A 27,848-nucleotide genomic window follows, 5' to 3' on the forward strand; every position below is an offset into this window, starting at 1 on the left:
ATTTTCACTTGCATATATAAATATAAAGATTTATGATACAATACGAGGAGTATAAAGGCCCATACGAGGCTTATATGAAGAGATCTATACGAACAATATAGACCTATACGAGGCGTATAGGTCCAACACGTTAGACAAGATATGACACGCATCAATTTTGTAATAAATTGAAAAGGTTATACAACCCGTGTAGCTCTATACGGGTCGTGTTAATAGTGTTAAAACAAGAGAAAGAGTGTCTCAATAATAAAATAATAAGACCCTACTTAAATTGCCCTTAATATGAATTGAAAATAATACCTTTCATTTGATTTGTCTGACTTAACTGGGTTTTAATTATTGGACTTAAGTGGCATGTTTCCAATATGCCGTGCATTTTTTAAAAATTTGTCTGAAATAGTAAAGGTGAACAAAACACAAGGACGAAATTGAAAAGCAATTGTTTATCAATCTATACCTTCCTTTGATTGTGTTTACAAAGTTTGCTACAAATTTCCGCTGCACTTATATCATTTCATATGTTCTGATTAATCGTTTTATGCAAACAAACACTATCATGATGGCCCCAGATCCTAACAATTGGTATCAGAGCCTGGACAGTCAAATTCGATCTAACAATCAATTTGACATAACAGTTCAGCTCAAAAGTTATTGATACTAAAGGATTGGTTGTATTCAGTTGAAAAACAGAGTAACGAGTGAATCATGGTCAAAATGGTTATTCAAAAACTCTGTAAATCAACCAAGATGTCATATGACACACAAATCTCACACAACAAGTGTTTTCATGCATATATCACTCATAGTTTTCAGATCTGTAAAATATCTGATAAATTATGGGATCGTTCGATGTTCTCAAAATTGATTTCAATTGTTCTTTCGATATTTGTGATGTTTTTCCATAAACACTAAAGTATGTACCTCAGTTCAGCAGAACTTGTGTTCATCCAAAATACTAGAATACTGCTGACATAGAAAAGGGGGAAATAAAACTTTAGGCAAAATCTCTCATGTGCTTAAAGGCAAGTTAAGTACCTTCAAAAGGATCAAATCAACTTTGTCCAAAACACATTGAGAAAATAAGGTGTCAAAACTGTCCTAATCATAGGTAAATGTGAGATCTGTAATAAAACATGATCAAATATGGTCAGATCTCTCAAAACATTGCTTCAAAGTGATTATGGACAAAGTATGTTCAAAATATAATCTCCTAGTGAATATTTCTGAACATATGAATAAAAAGGGTAAAAAGGGAAAAGGAAAAAGAACAAATCTCAAAGTGTAGCTATCTCAAAAACTTTTGAATTCAAAAGCAAAAGAGTATAAGCACAAAACACTCTTGAAGTTCTAGTCAGGTCATCAGTGGTCATTTTGCAACTGTGTGCATTCATCAATACAGAAATTGTTCTGGTAACAATAGCATCTACAGTGATGGTGCTTAAAAGGAATTTACAATCAATTGACAAGAAAATGACCCAAACAATGGTCAAAATAACTTGAGAATAATATGATCATGAATTTACTGGAAAATTGTCGGATCCTTTTGATTATTTTCAAAACTTCCTTTGATTTTTGTTAAGGTGTTTTCCTCTAATATAAAAACCAGATAAAATATATTATGATCTTTCACTCATTTTTTTTAGTAAAAGTTCATCTCTGGTCTGGATGTAATTACCTTATTTTTGTGTATAATTACTATCCCTAAAACTGATCAAAAGGAAATGACACACATATCAAGATCATGATAAGCTCAAGTTTGGTTTTCACAGATCAAAAAATTGATTGCAAATTGATTTAGACTACTGAGATACTCTTGCTCTAGTTCAAGTAATTAGACACAAAATGAGCAGCTCAGGTAGAAATGTCTTCATCATCTGGAATGCTAAACCACTGTCTAAGATAATAGACATTTGGCAAATTCTTGAACAAAATTCCATGTAGATAACTGCTGGCAATTTAATCTTGATAATTTACATCTAAAATGTATTTTGTTAAGAATAGCATCTCAAATGCTCAACAGATGTTAGATAAGATACTGTGCCTTCACAAAGCAAAATCAAGTTCTACATCTGAACAAGCAGATGCTAACATTGTTTGTCAAAAGTTGAAATACTGCTGCACTATCAATTGTTGAACCAATTTTATCTTCTACCACTGTTGTTTCTAAAGTGCTGTTGTGCCTTAACATCTGCTCTCTAAAGTCTGACCACTGCTAAAGTGTCAACCTCTGTTCTCCAAAACACTGATGTTTAAAATCTTTGTACCGTCCACTGTTACATCCACTGTTTCATTTTATTACCGTTGTAACTACTGATACTTGATCCATCAGTAGTTGTCAAAACAACTGTCCTCCATTATTTACCATTCCATCAAATGTTTGACACGTGGTCAGTTTTTAGCCTTCAGATCAAAATAACCGCTGCCACATCAGCAATCACTTTTTCCCTAAATAAAACCCTGATTAAATCCAAACAGGGTTTTACTGTCGAATTGAATTCCAAAAGTTCTCTTCTCATAGCAGTTTCCCTCTCATAACTCCAAAAACTTCTTCGATCTTCTTTATCCAAAATGACGAAACCAAAATCGAAATCAAAATCAAAACCATCATCTTCCTCCACAACAGCAGATGCCACTCAAATGGCCGCTGAAACACCGGAGATTCGCTACAAAGCTCCACACAACTATGTAGGTATACTCACAAAACCTACCGATAACCAAACTTTCGACTCCATCCTTGACATCATTTCTGCATCAAAGTACAAAACTTTGATAACAACAGACGCTCCTATTTACCTTGATACCCAGAGAGAGTTCTGGAAAAATGCCACCCTTGAAAAACAAGGAGATATCATCGCCGCCATCAACTCCTCGATACAGGGTAAGAAGGTAAACATATCACCAAAATCCATCTCTGAAACCTTTAAACTCGATGATTTAAATGGAAAAACCTCATTTACAAAAGACGAGTTGGTAAAGGATTTCATGAACAGGGGCTATGCAGAACAACCAAATAGGGATACCTTACAAAAGGGTTACTTCCCTTCTGCACCCAGATTTTTATTCCACACACTGCTCATGTGTGTTTCTAATAAAACAACGTCTTTTAATGAGATACCAACGAAAATCCAATGCCTGGGGTATGCAATTTTAAATGATAAAAACTATAACTACTCCCAGGAAATATTTGATGATTTGGTAAAGAACGTTGATAATAAAGCATTTCTGCTCTTTCCAAGATTTCTAAGCTAATATTTTGAACAAAAATTTGTTGAGAAAGATGCAGAATTGCCCAAACAAGGTGTCTCATTCAAAATAAACTGTTTAACAATTGAAACATTTTCGAGAATGATGGCACCAATAAAATTAAAAACAAAGGAGGCTGAGCAGGTTTTAGAAACTGCTACTGATCCTCAAGCAACCACTGCTGAGCCCACTGCTCCAGGTGATCAAAGTAGCACACCCACTGCTTTGAAACCAACACCTGCCACCAAAAAGACCAAAAGTAAAACATCCAGAAAACCCACCAAATCCACACCAAAGGCAACTCTGGAAGATGAGATCCCAGAGTCAATGCCAGTGACAACACAAAAGTCACAAGAAACCACTGCTGCTACTTCCTCACAGCAGATGGAAGAAAGATCTCAACCCCAGCCTAAAACTCCTCCTGCATCCTCACAAAAGGATCAGGTTGTAAGCACAGGGACACCAAATTATGAAGCTCTGTATCCACTCGGATCCCTCTTCCACAGTCCTGATCCCAAGGACATGTCTCTTTCAACACCCATACCCTCACCAATCATATTACCACAATCAATAATACCCCTGTTGCATGCAGTTGATATGGAACAGACACAAACCAGTTCCTCTCTATCACCTATTACTGAGAGTATACCTCCACAAGTGACTGGGTCTGATGCTCATACCTCTGCTATCCCAGCAACAGCTGAGGAGGTTACACCCCCTGAATTACAAGTAACTCTCGGTGGTAGTTCAAGTGGAGCAACAACTAAAACTGATGGATCAACAGATCTTCAGTTGGACAGTTGTTACATTACTAAGACTCCCTTGAAGGCAATTTTTTCCATGGCAACATCGGTAACCACCAGTAAATTATCTTTAACTGCTGGTAACATCAAAGGTTTATCGGTTGCTGAAGAAAGAAGTCCCCAGTACCAAGAAAAAGGGGCATCAATGGATGACTTTTGGGCCACAGCTCCTAAGTCACACATTGATACAACCACTGCTGGTGGGGATTCAGATGATCTTGTTAATTCAGGTGATGATTCAAAATACATTGAATTGACGGCCAGAGTTAAAAATCTGGAATCTTCTATTGCAGAGATAAAAGATATGGTGCAGCAGCTGTTAGAAGCTCAAAAAGCCCAATCATCTGCCCCTCCTGCTCAAGCACCTGCTCCACAAGCATTTGCTGCAAATGAGCTTTGGAATATCTTCCAGCCCATGCTTGAACAACAGCAACAAATGGCTGCTAAAAAGCATGCCAATCAAGTACAAATGCTGACCAACATGGTGGAATCTCGGTTCAAAGACACTCAAGCAGACATCAAAGCTATAAAGGCTAGCATACAACAGAATTCTCAAAGTGAGAAAGGTCCATCTACCATTTTCTTCATGGATACACCCCTGGCAGATAATGCCAAAAAGGGGGAGAAAACCAAGCTGAAAAAGAAAGGTATAGAAGATGGGTTGTACATTGAACCAGAAAAACCCAAAACCTCAAAAACTTCAACTCAAACAGCTGATACAATAGCAGTTACAAAAACTACTGTATGTAGTCAAACAGCTGCCATCTCATCAACACACACCACCTCAACACAAATCACCACAACTACTGTTCCACCACCACCACCTGTGTCCACAACACAAAAACCACCATCAAAATCAAAAACCACCAAACCATCATCACCCCCTGCTAAAAGGCAGGAGACAACAGATGTTACAACATCTGTTGTAATGGCAACAGTGGTTGAAACACAAGTTGTTTAACTACTGCTAGTCAACCACTGATCACCACCCAAACAACTGCCACAATAACCCCTGCTCAAAAGCAGAAGACATCTGCTGATACATCAGTAGTTGTAATGACAACAGCAGTTGAGACACCAGTTGTTTCAACAGTTGTTAGTCAATCATCCACCACTGCTCTATCCTTTCCTATATCTCAACCAAAGCTCTTTAGCAGAAAAAGAAAGCCAATCACTGCCGATGAAGGGATACATGATCCGAATGCTGAAAAGTATCCACTGGAGCTTGAAGCCATTAAAAATGAAATGAGGCAGTTTTATACAGAAACAGATCCATCAAAAAGAAAATTCTCCTCACTCATAGGCTATATAGCACCAGAAGATATAACTGATTATCTCAAGATAAAGGCTAGGCAAGCTAAAGTTAAAGCTAAGGTTGACAGTGAAAAAGAAAGGCTAAGCGAAGAAGGCATTGCTAATAGACTGGAGTTCTACCTTGCAAAGGTTAAGCAGATGGAAGAATTTGCACAAGAGCTAGACAAAGAAAAGGCTGATCAAAAGAAGAAGTTGAGAGAACAACTTCTAGCCTTCATCATGAAAGAAAAGTTCTATCCTGCTGAAGAACAACAGTTTAAAGAATGGCCTTTAGTAGCTTTAAAGCATGAGGCTGAAAGGATCCAAAGAAATAAAAATGATCCTTCAAAGAAAAAGAATGCTCCAAACTGGAGTAAATACAAAAAGCTCATTGCTGACCTCACTGCTGAATATAAAGGAAAGAAAAAGGAGCTAGTGGATGCTAAGGTGGACACTGCTGAAGCCATATCAAAATGGTCTAGGCAGCAAACTGATGAAGCCTATGAGAGGCTGAAGAAAAGGAAGAAGAGAGAACAAATGGTGAAGCTGGAACAACAAATTGAAAACCTCAAAACAATGCTAAAATCAGCAGACAACCTTACTCTTGTGACAAACCAAGAAGAAGGTAAACAGCTGTCTGACAAAGAGGTCAAAGAAAAGGAAGCAGAGTATCTCAAAGACACCATCATGACAATGGGTCTAAAAGAAGATAGCTCAGCAAGAATTCAAAACCTTTTTAAGAAGGTATTAAACAGTCCTGCATCCCCAAACACTGCAACAGGCATGATAGAAAAAGAAAAACAAGAGCTTACTGGACAAGAAACTGCAGAAGACATAGCTGCAGCAAACAAAGTCATTGAAGAAGCTTTCAAAAGAATGTCTGAGAGTTTGCATATGTTTTCAAGGCCATCATCCCTCAACTAATCTGATAATAAATCTCTCCCAAGAAACCCATTGGATTCAAAAATACTAAAGTGGAAGTCTGATCAAAAGACCCACGTATTGACTTTGCTCAGATCCAATGGTGAGGTGAAGCACATATCAAGGAAAGAAGCACTAGGCCTTAGTGTTGAAGATTTGCAGGATCTCCTTGAGCTTTCACTGTGCAGGGATGAAGATGACCAGAGTGCCAAAGAATTTGAAGCTGAATTTAAGGAACAAGCTAAGGCACTCTTGATGAGTAATAAAGATCCTGTATAAAGACAGGTTTTGGCATTATCTGTTCCAGGGGGAGATTGTTGGGATTGAACCCTATCAGAGGAACAGATAATGTAAAGCCAAAACCTGATCACAACAATGGATTCACAATAAGCAGAAGTTTACTCTAAACTCTCCCCTTGACAGTGGTTATCTAACAGCTGATGGATCTTGAGTGCTGCTCAACTACAACAATTGATAAACCAAACTCTGATGATTATCCAACGACTGCTGAAGACAAACACTGATGCTCTATCTACTGCTGTTTCCTAAGTATTGCTGAAGACTCAAGCACTGCTCTCTCAAAGACTGAACACCTTTGAAGAATGCACTGAAAATTCAACATATGTGCTCAGACTACAACAGTGGAACGTGAAGCAGTAGTTTTCCTTAGCTTTACATTTTATTACTTATCAGATGTTACATGTCAGTAGTTTGTATAGAACAGTGTTTATAGTTTGTTAGGTCGTTAGATGTCACTATCATGGTGATGTCAGCTGAAGTTCATCAGTAGTTTGGTTTGCCTATAAATATGACATTATTCTGTACTGTTATATTTGATCGTTTTGAGTGAGTTCTTCTCCTCAATTCATTCTTTCATCTTGTGCAACCAACTCTGGTGTATCAGGCTGAGGGGGACTTTAGATTGTAAGCTTGCATTGTAATCTTTTGCTTTTATGTAAATCTTTTGACTCAATGAAAAGCAATTGTTTATCAATCTATACCTTCCTTTGATTGTGTTTACAAAGTTTGCTACAAATTTCCGCTGCACTTATATCATTTCATATGTTCTGATTAATCGTTTTATGCAAACAAACACTATCATGATGGCCCCAGATCCTAACAGTTCATGGTTGGTGTTGCTTGTTTTCCTTTTGTTTGTAACGAGTTAATGTCAGCCGCGCGTTGCGGCGGGATACTTAACTATGAATGTCTTTAGTATTAATATCTGAGATGAAAAAATTATTGAGGTTTGCAACAACACATTGGCATTTTGTTAAAACTTTAGAGAAAACAAAATGTAACCAAAATTAAGAGTAAACTTCTCTTTTGCTCCCTGTGGTTTGGTCACTTTAACGGTTTTGCCCCAAACCTTTAAAAATAGCCATTTTACTCCCTGATGTTTTGGTTTTGTTGCCAGTTTGCTCCCTGCGGGGAGCAAAATGGAAAAACAAACAATTTGGATGGAGTTAGAGGCGGGGAGCAAACTGGCAAAAAAACCGAAACATCAGGGAGTAAAATGACTATTTTTAAAGGTTTGGAGCAAAACTGTTAAAGTGACCAAACCACAGGGAGCAAAGCAGAAGTTTACTCCAAAATTAATTATGATATAATACGATAAAAACATAACCGATAAGTATTTTTAGTATTGGGTTGGTCTGTGACAACATGAGAATTAAACCCATATGTCATTTTTTTCCTGTTCTAAATTTCATACAAAAAATAGTATTGTTATAGTGCAATCCAAAGAACATGTATTCGGATGGTATTGTTTTATTGGAAACAATAAGAAAGTAACTGAACAAAAAGTTAATTCACTTGATTCAATTCAAACAATACTCATTTGAATTGTACTATTATATTGGAAAAACATCCCATTAATATCGCATCTGCAATGACGTCTCGTAGACTGAGGTAACTCACCGGCGTAACTTCTTCAATGGCGACGCCGAATCAACCGAGTAAATAAATAATAGAGTTAACTTTCGTTTTGCTTCCCGTGGTTTGGTCATTTTAACGGTTTTGCTCCAATAGTGTAAAAATAGTCATTTTCCTCCCTGGTCTTTCGAGTTTGTCACCAGTTGCTCCCTAATCTTTCGAGTTTGTCGCCAGTTTCCTCCCTGATGGAGTTAGAGGCGGGGAGCAAAATGACCAAATCATATGGAGCAAAATGAAAGTTAACTCTAATAATCGTGTGGGATTTTGATCGGACAATTATCACTAACGAATGTGATCGTTGACGAAACTGTTTCATCCTTTTCATGTCAATCATGGTTCTTTTTCTGATAAATTTACGGTCAAAGTATAGTGCCAAAATCGGTACCAAAAACCTTGGTGCTTTGCGACCGAAGTTTATATAATGATCCAACCAAAATCATGCTATATTGGTCATTTGTAATAACAAATTTCATCATCTAAATATTATGTATCCACGCATCTCAACCACGCAAACATATCATAATACAAATAAAATCATTATATGCATTTGTAAATTACAAAAATTCTAATTTTGAAACTAACATTCCTGGACTAAAATGAACAATGAATGCTGCAACCAAACCCTAAAAAAATAATTTCGATGATGAAAGTGAAGAAGATTCTACCAATAATTCGTGACGGAACAAATTAACAATTGCAGATACAATAACGGTAATACTTGCAATAATTTGAAGGTTTGAGACGATAAACTGTTACGTCAGGGAGATTCATACAAAACAAAATAAACATGAAAGAGATTCATACAAAACAAAACCAAAATAATCGTTTTGGTAAAAACTCAAAACTGAAACATATCTTCTTCTTCACTTCTTCAGTTAAGTTTAAACGGCCGGAAAATGGGTACACAAAAACGTGATCACAATCGGATAATTAACCGATGAAAATGCGTATATAATGTTAATGTTAATCTCTTCGTTCCGTATCATCGGAGCGGGAAGAACTGAGGACGATTCTTCTGAATTCCATGGATCCCTCATGCTAAACCGATGAACAAAGGATTACGGAGTCACGGAATATCTCAAACATGAATTTAATGATTAGGTAGGATACAATAGTTTTTTATTTAAATGGGGAGGTTTGTGAAAGCATGACGGTTCGTTAGCCGGTGCATTAATTTAATAAGTAGGTGTGATACAAACATGTTTTTACTTAAACAGTGTGGTTTGTAGTGGAATGACGGTCCGTTATTTACATTTTGTAGTATTATTTATTATATAATATAATATAAATATGCCTTGGTGAAGAGATGTGATGCTCCGGTGTTCTTTAAATGATTTCGTCTGGTAGGAAGTTGAAGAGACACATCCCAAATTGATTTTTTATGCATAAAATTAAAAGGGTGTAAGTAGATAAGTAAAGGGTGTGACTTTTAAATAAATAAGACATATCCTAAGTTGCTAATTGTATAAGGGTATAATGCTAGTAGCTTTCCTTGCTCGTTTTACATAAATTATTGTTCAATATTGTTACATAGTTTTAGGTCACTACAGAAGTTATTTATTTGAAGGTCGAAGAGACCTTAACCATGATAAGAAACTTTTAACAATAGTTTAGTTCATTAAAATCATAAATACTAACATCACCCTAAAATAGACAATAAGAAATAGTTATTAAACATGTAATTTTGCTAGAATTTGAACTATGAAGTGTTATATTGTGCTCACGAACTTCATGTAGTAAATGATTCATTCTTTAGCAACATATTCTTTTCAACAAATTATTTCTTCCTCTACAAGTTTGTAGACCTTTTGTCGGCTGTAGTGATTTGTTGGGTGTAAACAAGTATTGGATCTAAGTGCGAACCAGTAAAGTTTCACCCATGACAAAAATGAGTTGTCAAGATTTTAACTAAATGTGGAAGAAAAAGTAACAAAACAAGATAAGGTATGGTGACTTGTAACACACTTGTTCTCTAAATCCTAACACAGCTACTGCTACTGTGGAACAAGCATACTCTTTGTTGTGTCCTGTTAAAAACCGAAAAAGAAAAAATAAAAGATCAGATCTTGAAGCTTCTTCCACCTCTCTTCCATACTCCAGTACCCTCAATACCTTATGACAAAATAGACTTTGAATCCGGGCGCCATTTTAACTCTTTAAGAAGAGAAAAAAGCGCCGCTAATTCATGTGACATCGCACTGTCCTTCATGTTGTTACACGCAACTACTTTAAGTCTTTTAACTTCTTTCCAAGAATGAACTACAGGTTAAAAAATCGTCCATTGTAAGTAGTGAGCATCCTTCCAAAGATAGAGACGCCACTCTCCTATACACCATGTCAAAAAAACAAAGGAAAAAAAACATTAAAAATTTAATCCATACCCAATTCGACGGATTTTCACTTGCATATATAAATATAAAGATTTATGATACAATACGAGGAGTATAAAGGCCCATACGAGGCTTATATGAAGAGATCTATACGAACAATATAGACCTATACGAGGCGTATAGGTCCAACACGTTAGACAAGATATGACACGCATCAATTTTGTAATAAATTGAAAAGGTTATACAACCCGTGTAGCTCTATACGGGTCGTGTTAATAGTGTTAAAACAAGAGAAAGAGTGTCTCAGTAATAAAATAATAAGACCCTACTTAAATTGCCCTTAATATGAATTGAAAATAATACCTTTCATTTGATTTGTCTGACTTAACTGGGTTTTAATTATTGGACTTAAGTGGCATGTTTCCAATATGCCGTGCATTTTTTAAAAAATTGTCTGAAATAGTAAAGGTGAACAAAACACAAGGACGAAATTGAGAGCTAACTCTAATCAAAATAATGTGAAAGAAATAAAATAGATGATAAAAGAGAAAAGGAAAACAAAAAAGAAATAATTTCTGATTGGTTGGTTAAGTTTTAGCTTTAACCAATCTTCTTCCTTTATTGACCGAGTCCCCCTTATTTTACCTGTGATCTCTGTCCTTTTTAGCCCTGCTACATGCTACAGAGATGGTGACAATCCATGAATATCTCGTAAATTATACTTATAACACCTAAAACTCTCCTTCTCTATAGGTTTTTTCTCGATTTCTTAGGTTAATTTTCATTTATAAACAAGTTAAATGTCTATTTAGTGTCGTTCAAAAAAGAAAACAATATCTGTTTCTTACCCGTTGTTAAGAATTTCTATTAGTAGGATCTGGGAACCTCAGTTAAACAAAACCCTAATTCATCATCTCCAACTACCCAGCAATTACTCCATCTCTGTTCATCAATTACACACCAGGCTCCGAGTGCAGATGGTCAAAGGGCATGTTTGGCTAAGCTTTTCAAAACAACTTATTGGCTTATTGACTTATCAAAAAGCCAATAAGTTGTTTTTGTGTTTGGCTAAGCCAAAAGTCCTTTTAGAAATGGCTTTTTGCAAAGAAGAAAAAGGAGGTTTCAAGAAGTCACAATATTGTGACTTTTTTGCCAGCTTTTAACTTTTCAAACTACAAATTACCAATATACCCCTTCTTTACCCCCTTATATCTAAAAGAATGCCCATTTTAGTCATTTTACATCAATAAACTAATCCAAACACTTTTTTTAAAAACTCCTTTTCAAAAAGTCATTTTCCCAAAAGTCATTTTCCAAAAGTCTTTTTTAACTATAATAAGCTTAGCCAAACATGCCCAAAATATAGTAAAATTGATTGTTGATCGATTGTTCTGTTCATCTGCGCCAACATCCTCATTCATCGTTAATCTTCAATTTCTCCAACTACTCATCTATGTTCTCATCAATCTTCAATTACTCCCCCATCTACCACCCTTACATATGCCCTATATCTACCCACAAACTTCAAACAAGCGACATCAGCAGCTTACCAGCGACAGCGACATCAGCAGCTTTTGCTCCGGCGGCCCTTCTTCTTCCACACTCCAAGAGGTCGCATTTACATTCTAAAGGTGCTTTTGATTGATTGTGCAAATTTCTTACCTTGAATTGCTAGTTGAATAGCCTAAGAAAACTGATTGATTGTGCAAATTTCATACCTTGAATTGCTTGTTTTTTTTTCTAGGGAATGAGGAGATGATATATACAAGGGGAATTGACGAATGTTTGTTTTTTTTCTAACTGAGAATTGACTGGTTTTCTTTTCTTTTTCTAAAACTGATGTCGAATGTTTGTTTGTTTTTTTTCTAACTGAGAATGTTTGTTTATTTTCAAACCGAGAATGTTATTTAATTTACTGATGTCGAATATTTCGTAAAATGTTTTTCAGTTGCATCGACGATGAAGTTTTGTTAAGCAGGTGAGAACGACCAATTTTATCGATTATATGAATCAAATAGACTTACAGTTATTGTTTCACAATATTAGTTGAATGCTTAAAGTTGTTGTGTTAATGATTTCAGTATCGAGCTCCACTCTACAATGATATGGAGTTGCACTCTGCAAAGAAACGCATACAACTTTTTAAGAAACGAATATGTGGTACAAGTGGACTACACTACTTTCGTAAAAAGGTAAACACATGTTAGTTTTTTTTTACTTTCTAAGTGGTTCTTATGATTTGGTTTAACAAGTAGGGAAGTAATTTATTCTAGCGGTTTCATTGTTTTTAGATGATCCACATTCATAATACCGGACATAGAATTTCTAGGTCGGTTGAACGGTTCGGATCGGATCGGGTTCTGAGTGTGTTCGACGTTTTACCTAAATTTTTTCAAGTTTTTAGATCTAGGAATTCAAGTTTCCTGCACCTATTTTTAATCTGGCTAGACTTCTTAAACGATAGGCTTAATAACCTTCACCTAATAGTATTCTAAATCCGTTGGCACAACACCAAGACAAACCTTTGTCTATTATTAAACATTCTATCATTTCGTTCTTGCCAAACAAAGTAGATATGGTGACAATAATGAATATTATGTAAGATCAAAATATGGTCACAAGCATATTTCGTTTTATAAATTGTGGATGTAATTACTTATCGATAAAGGTAGAACTAACCAACAAGATTGGTAAATGGGATTTATATGTTTGACTATATGTGAGTTCTGGATTTTGCACGTTTTGCTTTTCCATTCATGTTTCCAAGATGCTCATATATAATATTAATAGTAAGATAAGCTTGTAACATCATCTTCTTCAACTTGGTCGCTGCAAGTAAGTTACCGTCCATCAGAAAAGTTCGTTTCTGTCAACCGCCTTTCATTTTTCACCTGCACTCAAGGGTATCCTAACATTTACTTAAGCTATCTCCGATAAATAAAACGAAGACTAAAAAAAATTTGCACTTCGTCACAAAAAAGTTGAGGTGTATCCTGTCCAAACCCTCGCCCACACATAGATCCGCACCTACTTGAATATCGGTTGAAAGTTATCAAATATCCTTTAATTAATTTCTCTTTCTTTGTATACAGTTTTTTTTCGGGTTCTTAAATTTTGTTTAATCAAACTTAATGATGTTCTTTATTCTTTGGGTGATTTTAATAATATAAATTAATACCTACACGCGTTAATGTACAGTTGAAAAACTCGTGGGGCGAATGGGGACTTCAAGGAACTACATGGGTCGGGAGTGACTTTTTCGACGAGGCTTGTGTACCAAGTATTTGAGGAGGTTGATTTCTCTTAACTTAACTGATGTTTATTTTGTTTAAAGTAGACTTAGTTCTCGATTTTAGTTATTATTTACAGACATTGTGTAATGCATTAGCAAAGTTAGTGCTTTCTTTGTAATGGGTTTGTTTATTTTGTTCATGTTGGTGCTATTTGTTTTCCTTTTGTTTGTAATGCTACTAACTTTCCTTGCTAGTTTTACATAAATTGCTGTTCAAAAAGTGTTTCCTTCTAAACCTGTGTTCTTCACTTAAATTTGCTTGCATTTTCTTAGAAAAGTCAATAAAAAAAGTTACAATATTGTTACATAGTTTTAGGTCACCACAGAAGTTATTTATTTGAAGGCCGAAGAGACCTACACCATGATAAGAAACCTTTAACAATAGTTTAGCTCATTAAAATCATACATACTAACATCACCCTAAAATATACAATAAAAAATAGTTATTCAACATGTAATTTTGCTAGCATTTGAACCATGAAATGCTATATTGTGCTCAAAGAACTTCATGTAGTCAATGATTCATTCTTTAACAACATATTCTTTTCAACAAATTATTCCTTCCTCTACAAGTTTGTAGACCTTTTGTCGCCTGTAGTGATTCGTTGGGTGTAAACAAGTATTGGATCTAAGTGTGAACCAGTAAATTTTCACCCATAACAAAAATGAGTTGTCAAGATTTTAACTAAATGTGGAAGAAAAAGTAACAAAACAAAACAAGATAAAGAAGGTATGCTGACTTGTAATACACTTGTTCTCTAAATCCTAACACAGCTACCGCTACTGTAGAACAAGCATACTCTGTGTTGTGTCCTATTAAAAAACGAAAAGAAAAAAAAAAGATCAAATCTTGAAGCTTCTTCCACCTCTCTGCCATACTCCAGTACCCTCAAGACCCTCAAGACCTGATGACAAAATAGACTTTGAATCCGGACGCCATTTTAACTCTTTAAGAAGAGAAAAAAGCGTTGCTAATTCAGGTGACATCGCACTGTCCTTTATGTTGTTACACGCAACTACTTTAAGTCTTTTAACTTCTTTCCATGAATGAACTACAGGTTCAAAACCGTCCATTGTAAGTAACGAGCATCCTTCCAAAGACAGAGACGCCACTCTCCTATACACCATGTCAAAAAACAAAGGAAAAAAAAACATTAAAAATTTAATCCATACCAATTTCAACGGATTTTCACTTGCATATATAAACATAAAGATTTATGATACACATCTTTAGACTAACGCCGCATTAGTCTAAAGATCATTTCAGTTCACCACATTTTTTTTTAATGTGTTGATACGAGTACTAACTACTAAGCACGCCATGCGGGAAGAACAAGATCATAGTCATACCTACAAACACTTGCAGCACTGAATGCGTTGTTATCCAATCCCAAACAATCCGCAAAAACCAAGTCCCGAACAGCTTCGCACACCAAAAACAACGCTCCGAGCCCCTGCTTATCTCTCAACTGACACCTTTCCAAATATAACTCTTCAAGCGTAGGGCAAGAACCTAAATGCTCACTAGGCCCGGGATTCGGACCGATAAATTTGCAAGACTGAAACTTTAACGTCTTCAAATTCGTGCAATACGATAACGCGGCTAACCACCCACCTTCAAATTCGTGCAATACGACACAGTGTAGGTGGTGGTTCCACGGTACGGTGGTGGTACGACATGATGATGCGACGGTGTTGGGTGGTGCAACAATTTGGTGGTGTGACGATTGGATGCTACATTGGGTGACGATTGGGTGGTGTGATGGTTCGATGACACGGTGGTGGTTCAACGGTTGGGTAGTGGTGCGACAATACTGAATGATCACAATGTATATCTATTTTTTATTTGTTTAACTTTATTTTTCTCTTTTATTAAATAAATTATGTCAACATATTTAATAAAAATAAAAAATAAATGCCATCTAAGATAGTTTACCTCTCATTCAAGTTAATTATATAGGATTAGCGAATAAAATAAACTGATAAAACACAACGTGAACCAGTAACTAAGTAACTAACTGATAAAACACACATCAAAAATGCTAAAAATTATATCAACCAGTAAGTAACTCTGATAAAACACATTGTGATAAAGAGTAACTGAAACCAGTAACTGCTAAAACACATTGTGATGCACCTAGTAACTGATAAAACACAACGTGAAGAAATTGTTAATGATTTGAACTTCTTAATTTATAGTAACTGTCCTTTTGAAATCGTAATGATTTGAAATAGTCAAAGAGATATACGTTTCCAAAAATATCTAGATAGTTAGTTTAGGATATATAATATTCCAAAATTAAATTAATAATCAAATTACCATCATGCCATTTTGAATAAAAAAAAACTAAAAGCCACATGTCACCTCCATATTGCTTCCTAGACTTTCTAGGAAACTTAGCCTTTCTAGCAAACTCCCACACGTGTATGGCCAGAATTTTATCATCAAATCGTAAAATACACTAGTGTATCTCAACATCAAATCCTGGCCTTTGATCTACACACATGTATGGCCAAGATTACTTCACTCAGTTCGCAAGCTACACTAGTGTTCACTCTTGAACCTAATCCTCTATATATATAGGGTAGTGTTCATTTGAGAACCACTCTTATTGCGAGAACCAATGTGAACACACCAAAAAAAACTACCCCCCAAGCTAAATGCTAAAAACTCCCCCCCCCCCTAAGAAAACCTAATCCCCCACCCCCCTTAATTACGGAGTATAGCGATATTAATTTAAAAATATTTAAAAAAAAAATTTGTGTGTTTTTTTTAGCTATTTTAGGTATTTTTAGTTGTGTTCACATTGGTTCTCGTGGTTCTCGCAATAAAGGGTGGTTCCTAACGGATCCTTCTCCTATATATATATATATATAGTGTGAGGTTCATTGGGGAACACTAAAAAAGTGGGGAACAGTGGGGAACCGACTCAAACGAACTCCGATTGGACTCATTCCAGCGGCGTTGGAACCAGCTCGTCGAACCCTAACTAGGATCTCTTAACCCTAAACCCTAAATCATAACCCCTAAACCCTAAAAATGTTAGGGTTTGCCTTTTAGGGTTTAGCTTTAGGGTTTAGCTTTAAGGTTTAGCTTTAGGGTTTAGCTTTAGTGTTTAGCTTTAGTTTTAGCCTTTAGGGTTTAGCTTTTAGGGTTTGTAGTTTAAATTTTATGGTTTAGCTTAGGTTTTAGCCTTATTTTATAGCTTTAGAGTTTAGAGTTTAGGAGTTCGGATTTAGGATTTAGAGTTCAAAGATCTTAGTTAGGGTTCGACGAGCCGGTTCCAACACCGCTAGAATGAGTCCAATCGAAGTTCGTTTGAGTCGGTTCCCCACCGTTCCCCACTTTTTAAGTGTTCCCTAATGAACATTCCCCTATATATATATATATATATATATATATATATATATATATATATATATATATATATTTCCGATCACAAAGAGTTGTGTCTCAACTTAGATTATTTATATCATTATTATACCCGAATATTAACCCTAGATAAGAATCTAAAGATGAATTTCCACGATAGTTATTAACTTTAACATTTATATTTTACATAAGTATACAACTCGCATAACCAAACGACATATCACCAATGCGTCGTCGAGTCACACGTTCGAGTAATAAACAATTTTTTCAAACAAGTCTGGCTAGTTGAGTGAACGTAATACTTCGCCAATTTGGCCCTACTACTATGGCTATGGGGTGTTCACAGTTCGGTTTTATAGGTCAAAAAGTAAGTCAAACTGCTATTAACGGGTTTTTTTTTTTGTCATAGAAAACTGAAACCGCACCTAACCACTGAAATCTGAAACCCAACCAAACCGTTACTAACGGTTTAATCTTTGTTTGGTCTCACTATTTAGAACTTATAATTATAACCAAAGAGGTACGCTTAAAATGGATGTGAGTGTACATTGTAATTTCAGTTTAACATCTAAAATCACTTTTGACCATGATAAAAAAAGATGGATCATGTAAAACGAATTATATGACCATCAAGTTCTATTGTTATAACCTTAAAAAATGGATTAATCCTTCTTATTTTCTTGTTCATATTTCTATTTCGTTATACCTATTTGGTTTGCTGTTTTTATACCTGATTGGTTTTACTGTCCAAAATTAACAAAGTATAAGATTTCAGGCTGTTAAGTTGAATAAAATTGGTTTCCTTTATATTTTATTGATTCTAATTTGATTTAGTAATTTTGTTTTGTGGTACAATCTTGGTTTTGAGTTTGGACAATTGGTTGAGTTCTTTGGTAAGAAAAAAGTGATGCTATGTAGGCGACACATAGAGGTATTTTTTTCCCACTTAGAAATGCCCAAAATAAGTGTAACAAAAGGGGTGTGATTTATTTATGTTAGTTCTCTACATATTAACAAATGTAATGTAATTGAATAAATATTTATAAAACTGTGCACGATTATGAACAACCCACTTAGACCAAGTGTAATGGGCGTTTTTTGCCCTCAATCCCGCCCAATCCCGCCCCAAAACGCCAGCAAGGCCGCCCCCATGGGCGTGTTCTGGCGTTTTCTTTCAAAAAAAGTCCGGCAGCATGTTTTGAATCACGCCGGAGAAGAAGGGGCTTGACCAATGATGTTTAATCTTCTTTTTTCTTGTCTAATAGTTTTTTTGTTGTTTTTTTTTTTTAATTTTATTTAATAATGCCCCACAATCATTACATCCCCACTACACCCATTTTAGAAAATGTCTCTAACGCCCCATTGCTGACGGGACTGCCAAATAACGCAAAACGCCAAAGATAGGGTGTTAACCACTACAGATTGTTTTAAAATAAAATCCTTATTCCATAAAATTTTAGTTAAAACCCATATGCAACCCATGTTGGAAAGTGTTTGCTGCACATGACAAGGATGTGTGCATGCTGGATGTTATTGTCCGTTGAATAAAAGGAGTCCTAGAAGTCTATTTTGAATAAGTAGTTTGAATAAACCAGTCCAGCACGTGATTGTACTTGTTTGTCCGGTCTTTAGGCTTTGATTCAGTCTGCTAGCTGTTCCTAGTTATAGTCTATTTGGTTTCCAGTTGTATTTAAAGCCAGCTTGGCCATTAATGAAAGTTAAGTTTTACGAGTGAGAAATCATATACCATTGAAACTCTTTCACTTACACATGACGGTGTATACAATATTATTTCTGTTAGCTTTTAAGTAACCTGGTTTTCCACCATGAATCCTCAATTAAGTCCCCCATCTACCATACATACTGTCAGCTTCAATTAAACCCTTACTTACATGAGAGAAGACGACTTACGTACCTGACCACTGCAACTCGTCGTCCAGCATTCAATTTGTGTATCTGCTGTAAATAAATGTAACCTCCTACCCCTCCCTCCCTGCCTTCAATCCTCCAATTACCTTACCATCTGCCCCCTTATATATCTACCAATTGCCGATTCCCACTCCCCATCTCTGTCTATTATAAGGAATTCTTAACAGTTAAAGAGATCATGCAGATTCTTAACAGTTGCTGCTGCTGTCGGTAACATCATTGTGATTTTTTATATCTGCAGTCGATTTATCTCAGTTTGGGTACTAATAGTTGATTGCTTTAGTTAAGGCTGAGAACATTAGATTTATTTTATAAAGGCTTATTATGTTTGCGTTAAATGGTTTTGTTTTTGTTTCCCTTTGGCGAAAGTAAGGTTTATGTTCAGGCTAGGAGGAAGAACGTTTGCGTGAGGTTTCCGATATGAACCAAATCGGTGTTTCGAGAAACTAGAAAGAACATAATAAGAAAATAGAGAGATAAGGGGAACTTGATTCATAATATTTCATTCGATAAATACTCTAAGTCTCTAAGTTACTACTTAGATAACTAACTTCAAAGGGAATGGCTAAGTAGATGGAAAATACATGGGTGAATGGGAGCATGTGAGGATTTATGCTTGTATATGTATCTGGTTGCATTCTTTTGCTATGATACTGTTTTGCTTCATTTTTGTATGTAGATTTTCATTTTTGTATGCTTTTCATGTAATACTTGTATTAGAATCTTGAGTTTGTTGTTAGTGTGGTGTAGGGATGTATCCGCATTAAATGGTCTCAGTGATCTAGTTGTCGTCAACCTTATCTCTATAATTACGGGATGTAGCCAGCCTATACGTGGAGTATAGAGGTCTATACGCTAGTATAGGCCTATACGAAGAGTATAAAGGCCATATGAGGCTTATAGAAGGGACCTATACGAACAATATAGACCTATACGAGGCGTATAGGTCCAACACGCTAAACAAGATCTGACACGCATTAGTTTTTGTTATAAATTAAAAAAGTTATATGACACGTCTAGCTCGATACGAGTCGTGGTAAGGGTGTGAAAATAAGAGAAAGGGTGTCTCGATAATAACACCCTAATTGCTCATAAGTTTGTGAAGGAGAAATCAAAATAATGCCAAAGAAATAAAAGAATAAATAGATGATAAAAGAGAAAAGGAAAACAAAAAGAAATGATTTTTGATTGGTTGGTTGAGTTTTAGTTTTTGACAAATCTTCCTTTGTTGACCGAGTCCACCTTATTTTACCTGTGATCCCTGCCTCTTTAGCCCTGGTACATGGTACAGCGATAGTGACAATCCATGGATATCTCAGATTTTCTGCTCCTTCATAAATTATATTTAACACTTCCCAACTTCCCACATCAATCCAACCTAAAACTCTCCTTCTCTATAGTTTTTTTTTTTTTCAATTTCCTAGGTTATTTATCATTTATAAATAAGTTAAATACCTGAGTACCTGTTGTTAAGATTTTTTATCAAAACAAAACCCTAAATCGCTCTCTCCCATTTCGCAGCCGACGCCAGACAGATTCCGTCGTCCAATTTCTATCCACCGTCAGTTGCATCGACGGCGAAGTTTTGTTCAGCAGGTGAGAACGACCAATTTTATTGATTATATAAATTTAATAGACTTACAGTTGTTTCACAATATTAGTTGAATGCTTAAAGTTGTTGTGTAACCTAAATTCCGTTGTTCTTAATGATTTCAGTATGGAGCTCCACTCTACAATGATATGATGTTGCACTCTGCAACGAAAAGCATACAACTTTTTAAGACACTAATATGTGGTACAAGTGGACTATACTACTTTCATAAAAAGGTAAATACAAGTTAGTTTTTACTTTTTAAGTGGTTATTATGATTTGGTTTACTTAAAATGAAAGACAAGTAACGAAGTAATTTATTCTTGTGGTTTCATCGTTTTTAGATGATCCACATTCATAATATCGGACATAGAATTTCTAGTGCAAACCCTCGCCCACACATAGATCCGCACCTACTTGAATTTCTAGTGCAAACCCTCGCCCACACATAGATCCGATAAATAAAACTAAAACGAAGACTTAAATTAATTGCACTTCGTCACAAAAAAGTTGAGGAGTATCCCGTACAAACCCTCGCCCACACATAGATCCGCACCTACTTGAATATTGGTTGAAAGTTATCAAATATCATTTAATTAATTTCTCTTTCTTTGTATATAGTTTTTTTTAGGGTTCTTAAATTTTGTTCAATCAAACTTAATGATGTTCTTTGTTCTTCGGGGTGATTTTAATAATATAAATTAATAATCAAATATATCCTTTGACGTTTTGTTTCAATCTTGATGTTTGAACGATTCGCAAACAATGAGAGTACGATTCCAAGTAGTTTCTGAAACCAAATGAGATCAAGGCCCAGATGCTAACAGTATTTAATTTTACAGGGTACCTGGGTATACGTGCACGGTTGGCCACTACTTTGAAGAAGTGTGGGACCAGCGTGACACACCTTATTGCATGTGTTATGCAGCGGCACAAATGGTGACGATTCTTTATCGTATACATAAACCGGAAGAGTGCAAAAGTCTTATTTTATCACCTCAAACTTTGCTTAATCTTGGTTGTCAATATGTAGATAGACTTAGAGTCTTTCTTACTGAAAGCAAGTATGGACTATATGACATTGAAGCTCAACCATTCCATTATCTCCGCGTGGAAAAATATGAATCATTAGCTAAGTCCGACAAACCATACTTGATCAAAGATTTGGCGATATATCGTACAAAGGAAACAATCCTAAAAGCCCTTATAAGTAATTTTCGTGAAGTTGGGCCACAATACCCAATGCTAGGGGCATGCAACATGCATGGACTTACAACTGCTAAGGCGGCGGATACAACTTCGGAGAAACCGTTTATTAGAAAAGAGCCTCGACTGAAAAATAATTATCCCCCTGATCATTTCGTGTTCATCACGGGAATCCATGTTACATCTGTAAATTCTACACGCGTGAATGTACAGTTAAGAAACTCGTGGGGCGATTGAGGATTTAAAGGAACTGCATGGGCGGGAGTGACTTTTTCGAAGAGGCTTATGTACCAAGTATTTGAGGAGGTTGATTTCTTTTAACTGATGTTTATTTTGTTTAAAGTAGACTTAGTTCTCGATTTTAGTTATTGTTTACAGACGTTGTGTAATGCATTAGCAAATCCCGCTGATCATTCCGTGCTCATCACGGGAATCTATGTTGTATCTGTGAATCCTACACACGTGAATGTACAGTTAAGGAACCTCATGGGGCGATTGGGGATTTAAAGGAACTGCATGTGCGAGAGTGACTTTTTCGAAGAGGCTTATCTACCAAGTATTTGAGGAGGTTGATTTCTTTTAACTGATGTTTATTTTGTTTAAAGTAGAGTTAGTTCTCGATTTTAGTTAATGTTTACAGACATTATGTAAATGCATTAGCAAAGTTGGTGCTTCCTTTGTAATGGGTTTGTTTATTTTGTTCATGTTGGTGCTATTTGTTTTCCTTTTGTTTGTAATGCTACTAGCTTTCCTTGCTCGTTTTACATAAATTACTGTTCAAAAAATGTTTCCTTCTAAACCTGTGCTCTTCACTTAAATTTGCTTGCATTTTCTTAAAAAAAGTCAATAAAAAAAGTTAAAATATTGTTACATAGTTTTAGGTCATCACAGAAGTTATTTATTTGAAGGTCGTAGAGACCTAAACCATGAGAAGAAACCTTTAACAATAGTTTAGCTCATTAAAATCATACATACTAACATCACCCTAAAATATACAATGAGAAATAGTTATTCAACTTGTAATTTTGCTAGCATTTGAACCATGAAATGCTATATTGTGCTCAAAGAACATGTAGTAAATGATTCATTCTTTAACAACATATTGTTTTCAACAAATGATTTCTTCCTCTACAAGTTTGTAGACCTTTTGTCGGCTGTAGTGATTCGTTGGGTGTAAACAAGTATTGGATCTAAGTGCGAACCACTAAATTTTCACCCATAACAAAAATGAGTTGTCAAGATTTTAACTAAATGTGGAAGAAAACGTAACAAAACAAAACAAGATAAAGAAGGTATGGTGACTTGTAATACACTTGTTCTCTAAATCCTAACACAGCTAGCGCTACTATAGAACAAGCATACTCTGTGTTGTGTCCTGTTAAAAACCAAAAAAAAAGATCAAATCTTGAAGCTTCTTCCACCTCTCTGCCATACTCCAGTACCCTCAAGACCTGATGACAAAATAGACTTTGAATCCGGACGCCATTTTAACTCTTTAAGAAGAGAAAAAAGCGTCGCCAATTCAGGTGACATAGCACTGTCCTTTATGTTGTTACACGCAACTACTTTAAGTCTTTTAACTTCTTTCCATGAATGAACTACAGGTTCAAAACCGTCCATTGTAAGTAATGAGCATCCTTCCAAAGACAGAGACGCCACTCTCCTATACACCATGTCAAAAAACAAAGGAAAAAAAGCATTAAAAATTTAAACCATACCAATTTCGACGGATTTTCACTTGCATAAATAAACATAAAGATTTACGATACACATGTAACTGAACTAAATATAGAAGTGGCATAAATGATGCGTCAATGCACGGCATTGCAACTTATAATATATTTGGAAAAAGAAAGAAAAAAGATCCCGACTTTAGAGGGCGCACACATTCGTACTCAAGACAATAACGGTCCATTTAGAAAGCAAAACGCATTATTTCAGTTCACCACATTTTAATTTTTTTAATGTGTTGATACGACTATACGAGTACTAACTACTAAGCACGCCATGCGGGAAGAACAAGATCATAGTCATACCTACAAACACTTGCAGCACTGAATGCGTTGTTATCCAATCCCCAACAATCCGCAAAAACCAAGTCCCGAACAGCTTCGCACACCAAAAACAACGCTCCGAGCCCCTGCTTATCTCTCAACTGACACCTTTCCAAATATAACTCTTCAAGCGTAGGGCAAGAACCTAAATGCTCACTAGGCCCGGGATTCGGGTCAATAAATTTGCAAGACTGAAACTTTAACGTCTTCAAATTCGTGCAATATGACAACGCGGCTAACCACCCACCTTCTAGTTTATGATCGCAAAGGGTTAACTCTTCCATCATTTGGCAACACTGGCCGATCGCTTTAATCCCGTCATAACTCCCTTCGCAACCGACAAGCTCAAGCTTTAACAACCTCGGACACACTTGAGCCAAAATAGTCAACCCAATATCCGATATCACAGAATCATACAACCCATTAACCGAACCAATGAGTTTCAAAATCTGTAAATTCCGAAAACCTGCAAGCCCTTTTAGATCCAAATCGGTACAGGAGCACAACTCAAGTTCCTGCAAAGCCAAACACTCATTTGCAATAGACACCAACCCTTCTACGCTTACGCCACACAACACAAGCCTTCTTAAATTAGGGCAACATTGAGCTAGAATCCGAACCCCTCTATCGACCGCACGAGTGCTCAAAAAATCAGGCTTCCAAACACACTCATTGTCGGATATAAACGAATTAACATGAATCGACACAAACTTATTACTCAAACAAATACCCGAATTCCGAGGGGATATTATGCAAGCTTGAACAATATCAACATCAATAAGATTAGGAAAACGAAAACCAAGTCGACCCGAATCAAGAAAATCCCAATCCAATAATCTCAATGACTTAACTAAACCACCACTAATCTTTAACCACCTTTTACAAACTAAACAGCTAGAAAGTTGCTGACTTTTTGCAAGATTTGAGAGTATAACAGTCAAAACTTGATCTGAAACCAAAAGGGTGTAATCTTGAGCTACCAAAATGGGGCTATTTCTATCTAGGGTTAGGGTTTCATCAGGTTCAGAAGGGGGTGTGTTTGAATTTGAATTTGAATTTGAATTTGAATTTGAGAGAGAATTAAACCTCATTTTGATAATAATAATAATATCATTCTTGAGAGCTTGTTGTGAGTCTTGCAGACATATGCTTGATCTTTTCTTCAATGGGTATGAAGGTATCTATCAATCAATTTGATTTGGGGGGAATCTAGGGTTAGGGCTTGAAATGAAAGACTCACCAAGATTGAAACTTTATTGCCGCATTTGCCCTTCTGAATCGTCAAGATTGTTGATAGATGAAATTGTTGAAGCCCCAAAATGTGAATTTGATTTTTGAGAATTTTTTAGAAAGTAAGCTCTCAATGTCTATGAAATTTTTGTCTTACCTTCTCTCTGTTTGGATGTATGTATGTGTGTGTATGTATATATGTATGGGTGTGTGTTTAGTTTTTCTCGTGAATGGATCAGATTCGTGGGACGCACAAATTTTCTTGTATGATGACTATTATTAAAAATTAAAGGGTTAGAAGAGTCAGACAAAGTGAATGGAAAATTAAATTATTAGTGTGTGATTATGGACCATGGTGACATACATATATATAAAGTTAAAAACATTATAATCATAACCTGCTCTAGTGGTGGCTACGGGTCTTTTAGTTACACTTATGGTGGGTTCGGATGAGTTTTCCTTTCAGGTCTCAAGTTCGAGTCTGGGTGATAGGGGTTTCTCATTGAGGGGTTTAAATTGGGGATCTATTGTGCGAGGAGGCTCTCTAGCGTGAACCCGGTTAAGACAACGTATGCTAGAACTCCCGATATTCACGAATAATTCACACCTTTCAAAAAAAAAACATTATAATCATAATCATTTCTTGGGTGTTTGATCTTTTTTTAAGTTTATTTATGTGTTACTACTAAGTTGTTAAAACATGTTACAATCATTTTAACATTTAAAAGTTACTTTCATCATTTTATGATATTCACTATTTAGTAATATGAATTTTTGGTTAAAGATGACTAGCTAACAAGGAGGTGATGGATGACAACTAATTTGTGTTGGTATTGAGAAGTAAAAATCATCGTTTAGGTTGTAGAAATTGTAGATGTAGGTGATTGATTTTAATGCTTAAAGGAATTTGATTAAATAGAAGGTTCAAATACACACTAAAAAATATATTCTTACGAGTGATGATTAAAATCCCTAACCTGATTGTGATTGCAGATTGTTTAGTCGATAATGTTCAAGTTAATCGGTACGATGTATATCGTGGACTTTAATCAAAGTGATTAGCAAGTGATAATCAACCCCTCACTATTCTCCGCTATGGTTTCCTCCAAAATGGCTATAAAATGATCCCCAATTGTAAATGATCCAAAATTACTATCGAAAATATGCCTTAAATTGTCGAAAACGTCGGTTTGTTGAACTGGACGTTAACCAACGCACATATTATGTTTCTATGTTCTTTGTCAACGCCAACGACTCCCCATTGTCGAACAATGTCTATCATAACATATTTGCAACAAACCCAATTAACACTATGAAACGGGCCTTCTTCCTTAATTGTGACATTGTTACAATCTTCATAGGTTAGTAACTCCGTCATGTTTCACCGTTATTATCTCCCCTTCCCCCCTCACATGCCTCCCACCCACTTGACGACCCCTCGCCAATTCTTCTTCGCGACTTCCACATTGGCACCCCTCCCACGGTCACCCCTTGCAAGTCTTAGAACAAGAAATTCATAGTGTCACTTACAAATTCGTAATCTTTTCCAAAAAAAAAAAAATTGTCAGTATCATGTCAAATACATGTAAATTTTTATTTAATTGTAGAATGTAACACATAAAGTAAGAAAGGTCGAAAGAGTGTTATGTGGTATCTAAATGCGTAAGTTTCCTTATTGAAATGAGGCTGGGGTAGCTGGAATGTCAAATACTCGAATGACAATCGATTATTATTATTATTATTATTATTATTATTATTATTATTATTATTATTATTATTATTATTATTATTATTATTATTATAAAATTGTGTTGAGGGAGTTCTTTTGGGAAAGTGGAATTGAGTCGTTAAATCAACTTTAAAAACTAAACGCATATTTTAGTGTTAGTGAGTTTAAATGACCAAACATTGTACTCTAGTCAATACTATAATTGGTTGTTAATGTATATGAAACTTTTTTTAATAAAAAACATCGAACTCACGGTTAGTCAATTAGACATATCAAATAAAGGATAAACAATAGGTATCACTACTAATTACTACAAAGAAATATCGAGTAATTTCTTTAATGTTTGATATGCATGGATGAGAGGCGGAATGAAATGAACTTTTACAAGGGAATGAAAAAATATGTATTTTGTTGATCAGGGTAACGGAATCACCCATTACATAAGACATTTCATTTTATCTAATTCATTCCATCCACAACCCATGTTATTTCCATTCCCTCACACCCTTCATCATCAACACTACCAACTACCATCACCACCTGCCACCCACCGCCGCCGTCAACACCGCCTGCCGACAACCGCCACTCCAGATCGCCGCCACCGGCCACCGTCACCCTCCGCAATCGACCACAGCCAACCACCGCCACTGCTGACCTCGGCCGCAGCCCCCTACCACCACCGACCACCGCTACCCACCGATGACACCGCCAACACCCACTGTCGACCACTGCCGACAACAGCCACCCCGCGTCACCGCCACTCGCCACTGTCGCTGTCACCCTCCGCCACTGACCACCAAGGCCACCGCCGACTTTGGCCATCGTCCGCCACCACCACCCACCAGCGGTGCCTCTACCACTGCCAACCACTGGCGCTAACAATAACCACATCTCGCCACCGCCACCCAATGCCGACGAT

General features: G+C 36.0%; 2 protein-coding genes and 2 long non-coding RNA genes across 5 annotated transcripts; 2 read left to right on the forward strand and 2 right to left on the reverse strand.

The window, feature by feature from the left end:
* Positions 1-11,905: 11,905 nt before the first annotated feature.
* LOC110937803 lies at positions 11,906-14,048 on the forward strand. 2 transcript variants are annotated; one of them, XR_002591060.2, is made up of 5 exons: positions 11,906-12,156; positions 12,270-12,308; positions 12,474-12,503; positions 12,607-12,717; positions 13,724-14,048. It is a non-coding gene; the product is annotated as an uncharacterized LOC110937803 (long non-coding RNA). The 2 variants fall into 2 exon arrangements; XR_004890795.1 differs by having other exon boundaries at positions 12,270-12,503.
* A 280-nt stretch (positions 14,049-14,328) lies between these two features.
* Positions 14,329-16,188, reverse strand: LOC118491618 (F-box protein At5g51380-like). Its single transcript, XM_035989522.1, has 3 exons — positions 16,183-16,188; positions 15,168-15,631; positions 14,329-14,934 (listed from the first exon to the last, which is right to left on the reverse strand). Exons 1-3 carry the CDS (start codon positions 16,186-16,188, stop codon positions 14,661-14,663), a joined length of 744 nt encoding a protein of 247 aa, XP_035845415.1. The 3' UTR covers positions 14,329-14,660.
* Positions 16,189-18,939: 2,751 nt separating this feature from the next.
* On the forward strand, positions 18,940-22,711 carry LOC118491196. Its single transcript, XR_004890796.1, has 4 exons — positions 18,940-19,329; positions 20,641-20,715; positions 20,836-20,946; positions 21,553-22,711. It is a non-coding gene; the product is annotated as an uncharacterized LOC118491196 (long non-coding RNA).
* Positions 22,712-22,987: 276 nt separating this feature from the next.
* On the reverse strand, positions 22,988-25,455 carry LOC110937802 (F-box protein At5g07670). The gene is made up of 2 exons (XM_022180260.2): positions 23,953-25,455; positions 22,988-23,579 (listed from the first exon to the last, which is right to left on the reverse strand). Exons 1-2 carry the CDS (start codon positions 25,059-25,061, stop codon positions 23,315-23,317), a joined length of 1,374 nt encoding a protein of 457 aa, XP_022035952.1. The 5' UTR covers positions 25,062-25,455; the 3' UTR covers positions 22,988-23,314.
* Positions 25,456-27,848: the final 2,393 nt, after the last annotated feature.

Source organism: Helianthus annuus, chromosome 4 (genome assembly GCF_002127325.2).
Source record: "Helianthus annuus cultivar XRQ/B chromosome 4, HanXRQr2.0-SUNRISE, whole genome shotgun sequence".
Classification (NCBI taxonomy): Eukaryota; Viridiplantae; Streptophyta; class Magnoliopsida; order Asterales; family Asteraceae; genus Helianthus; species Helianthus annuus.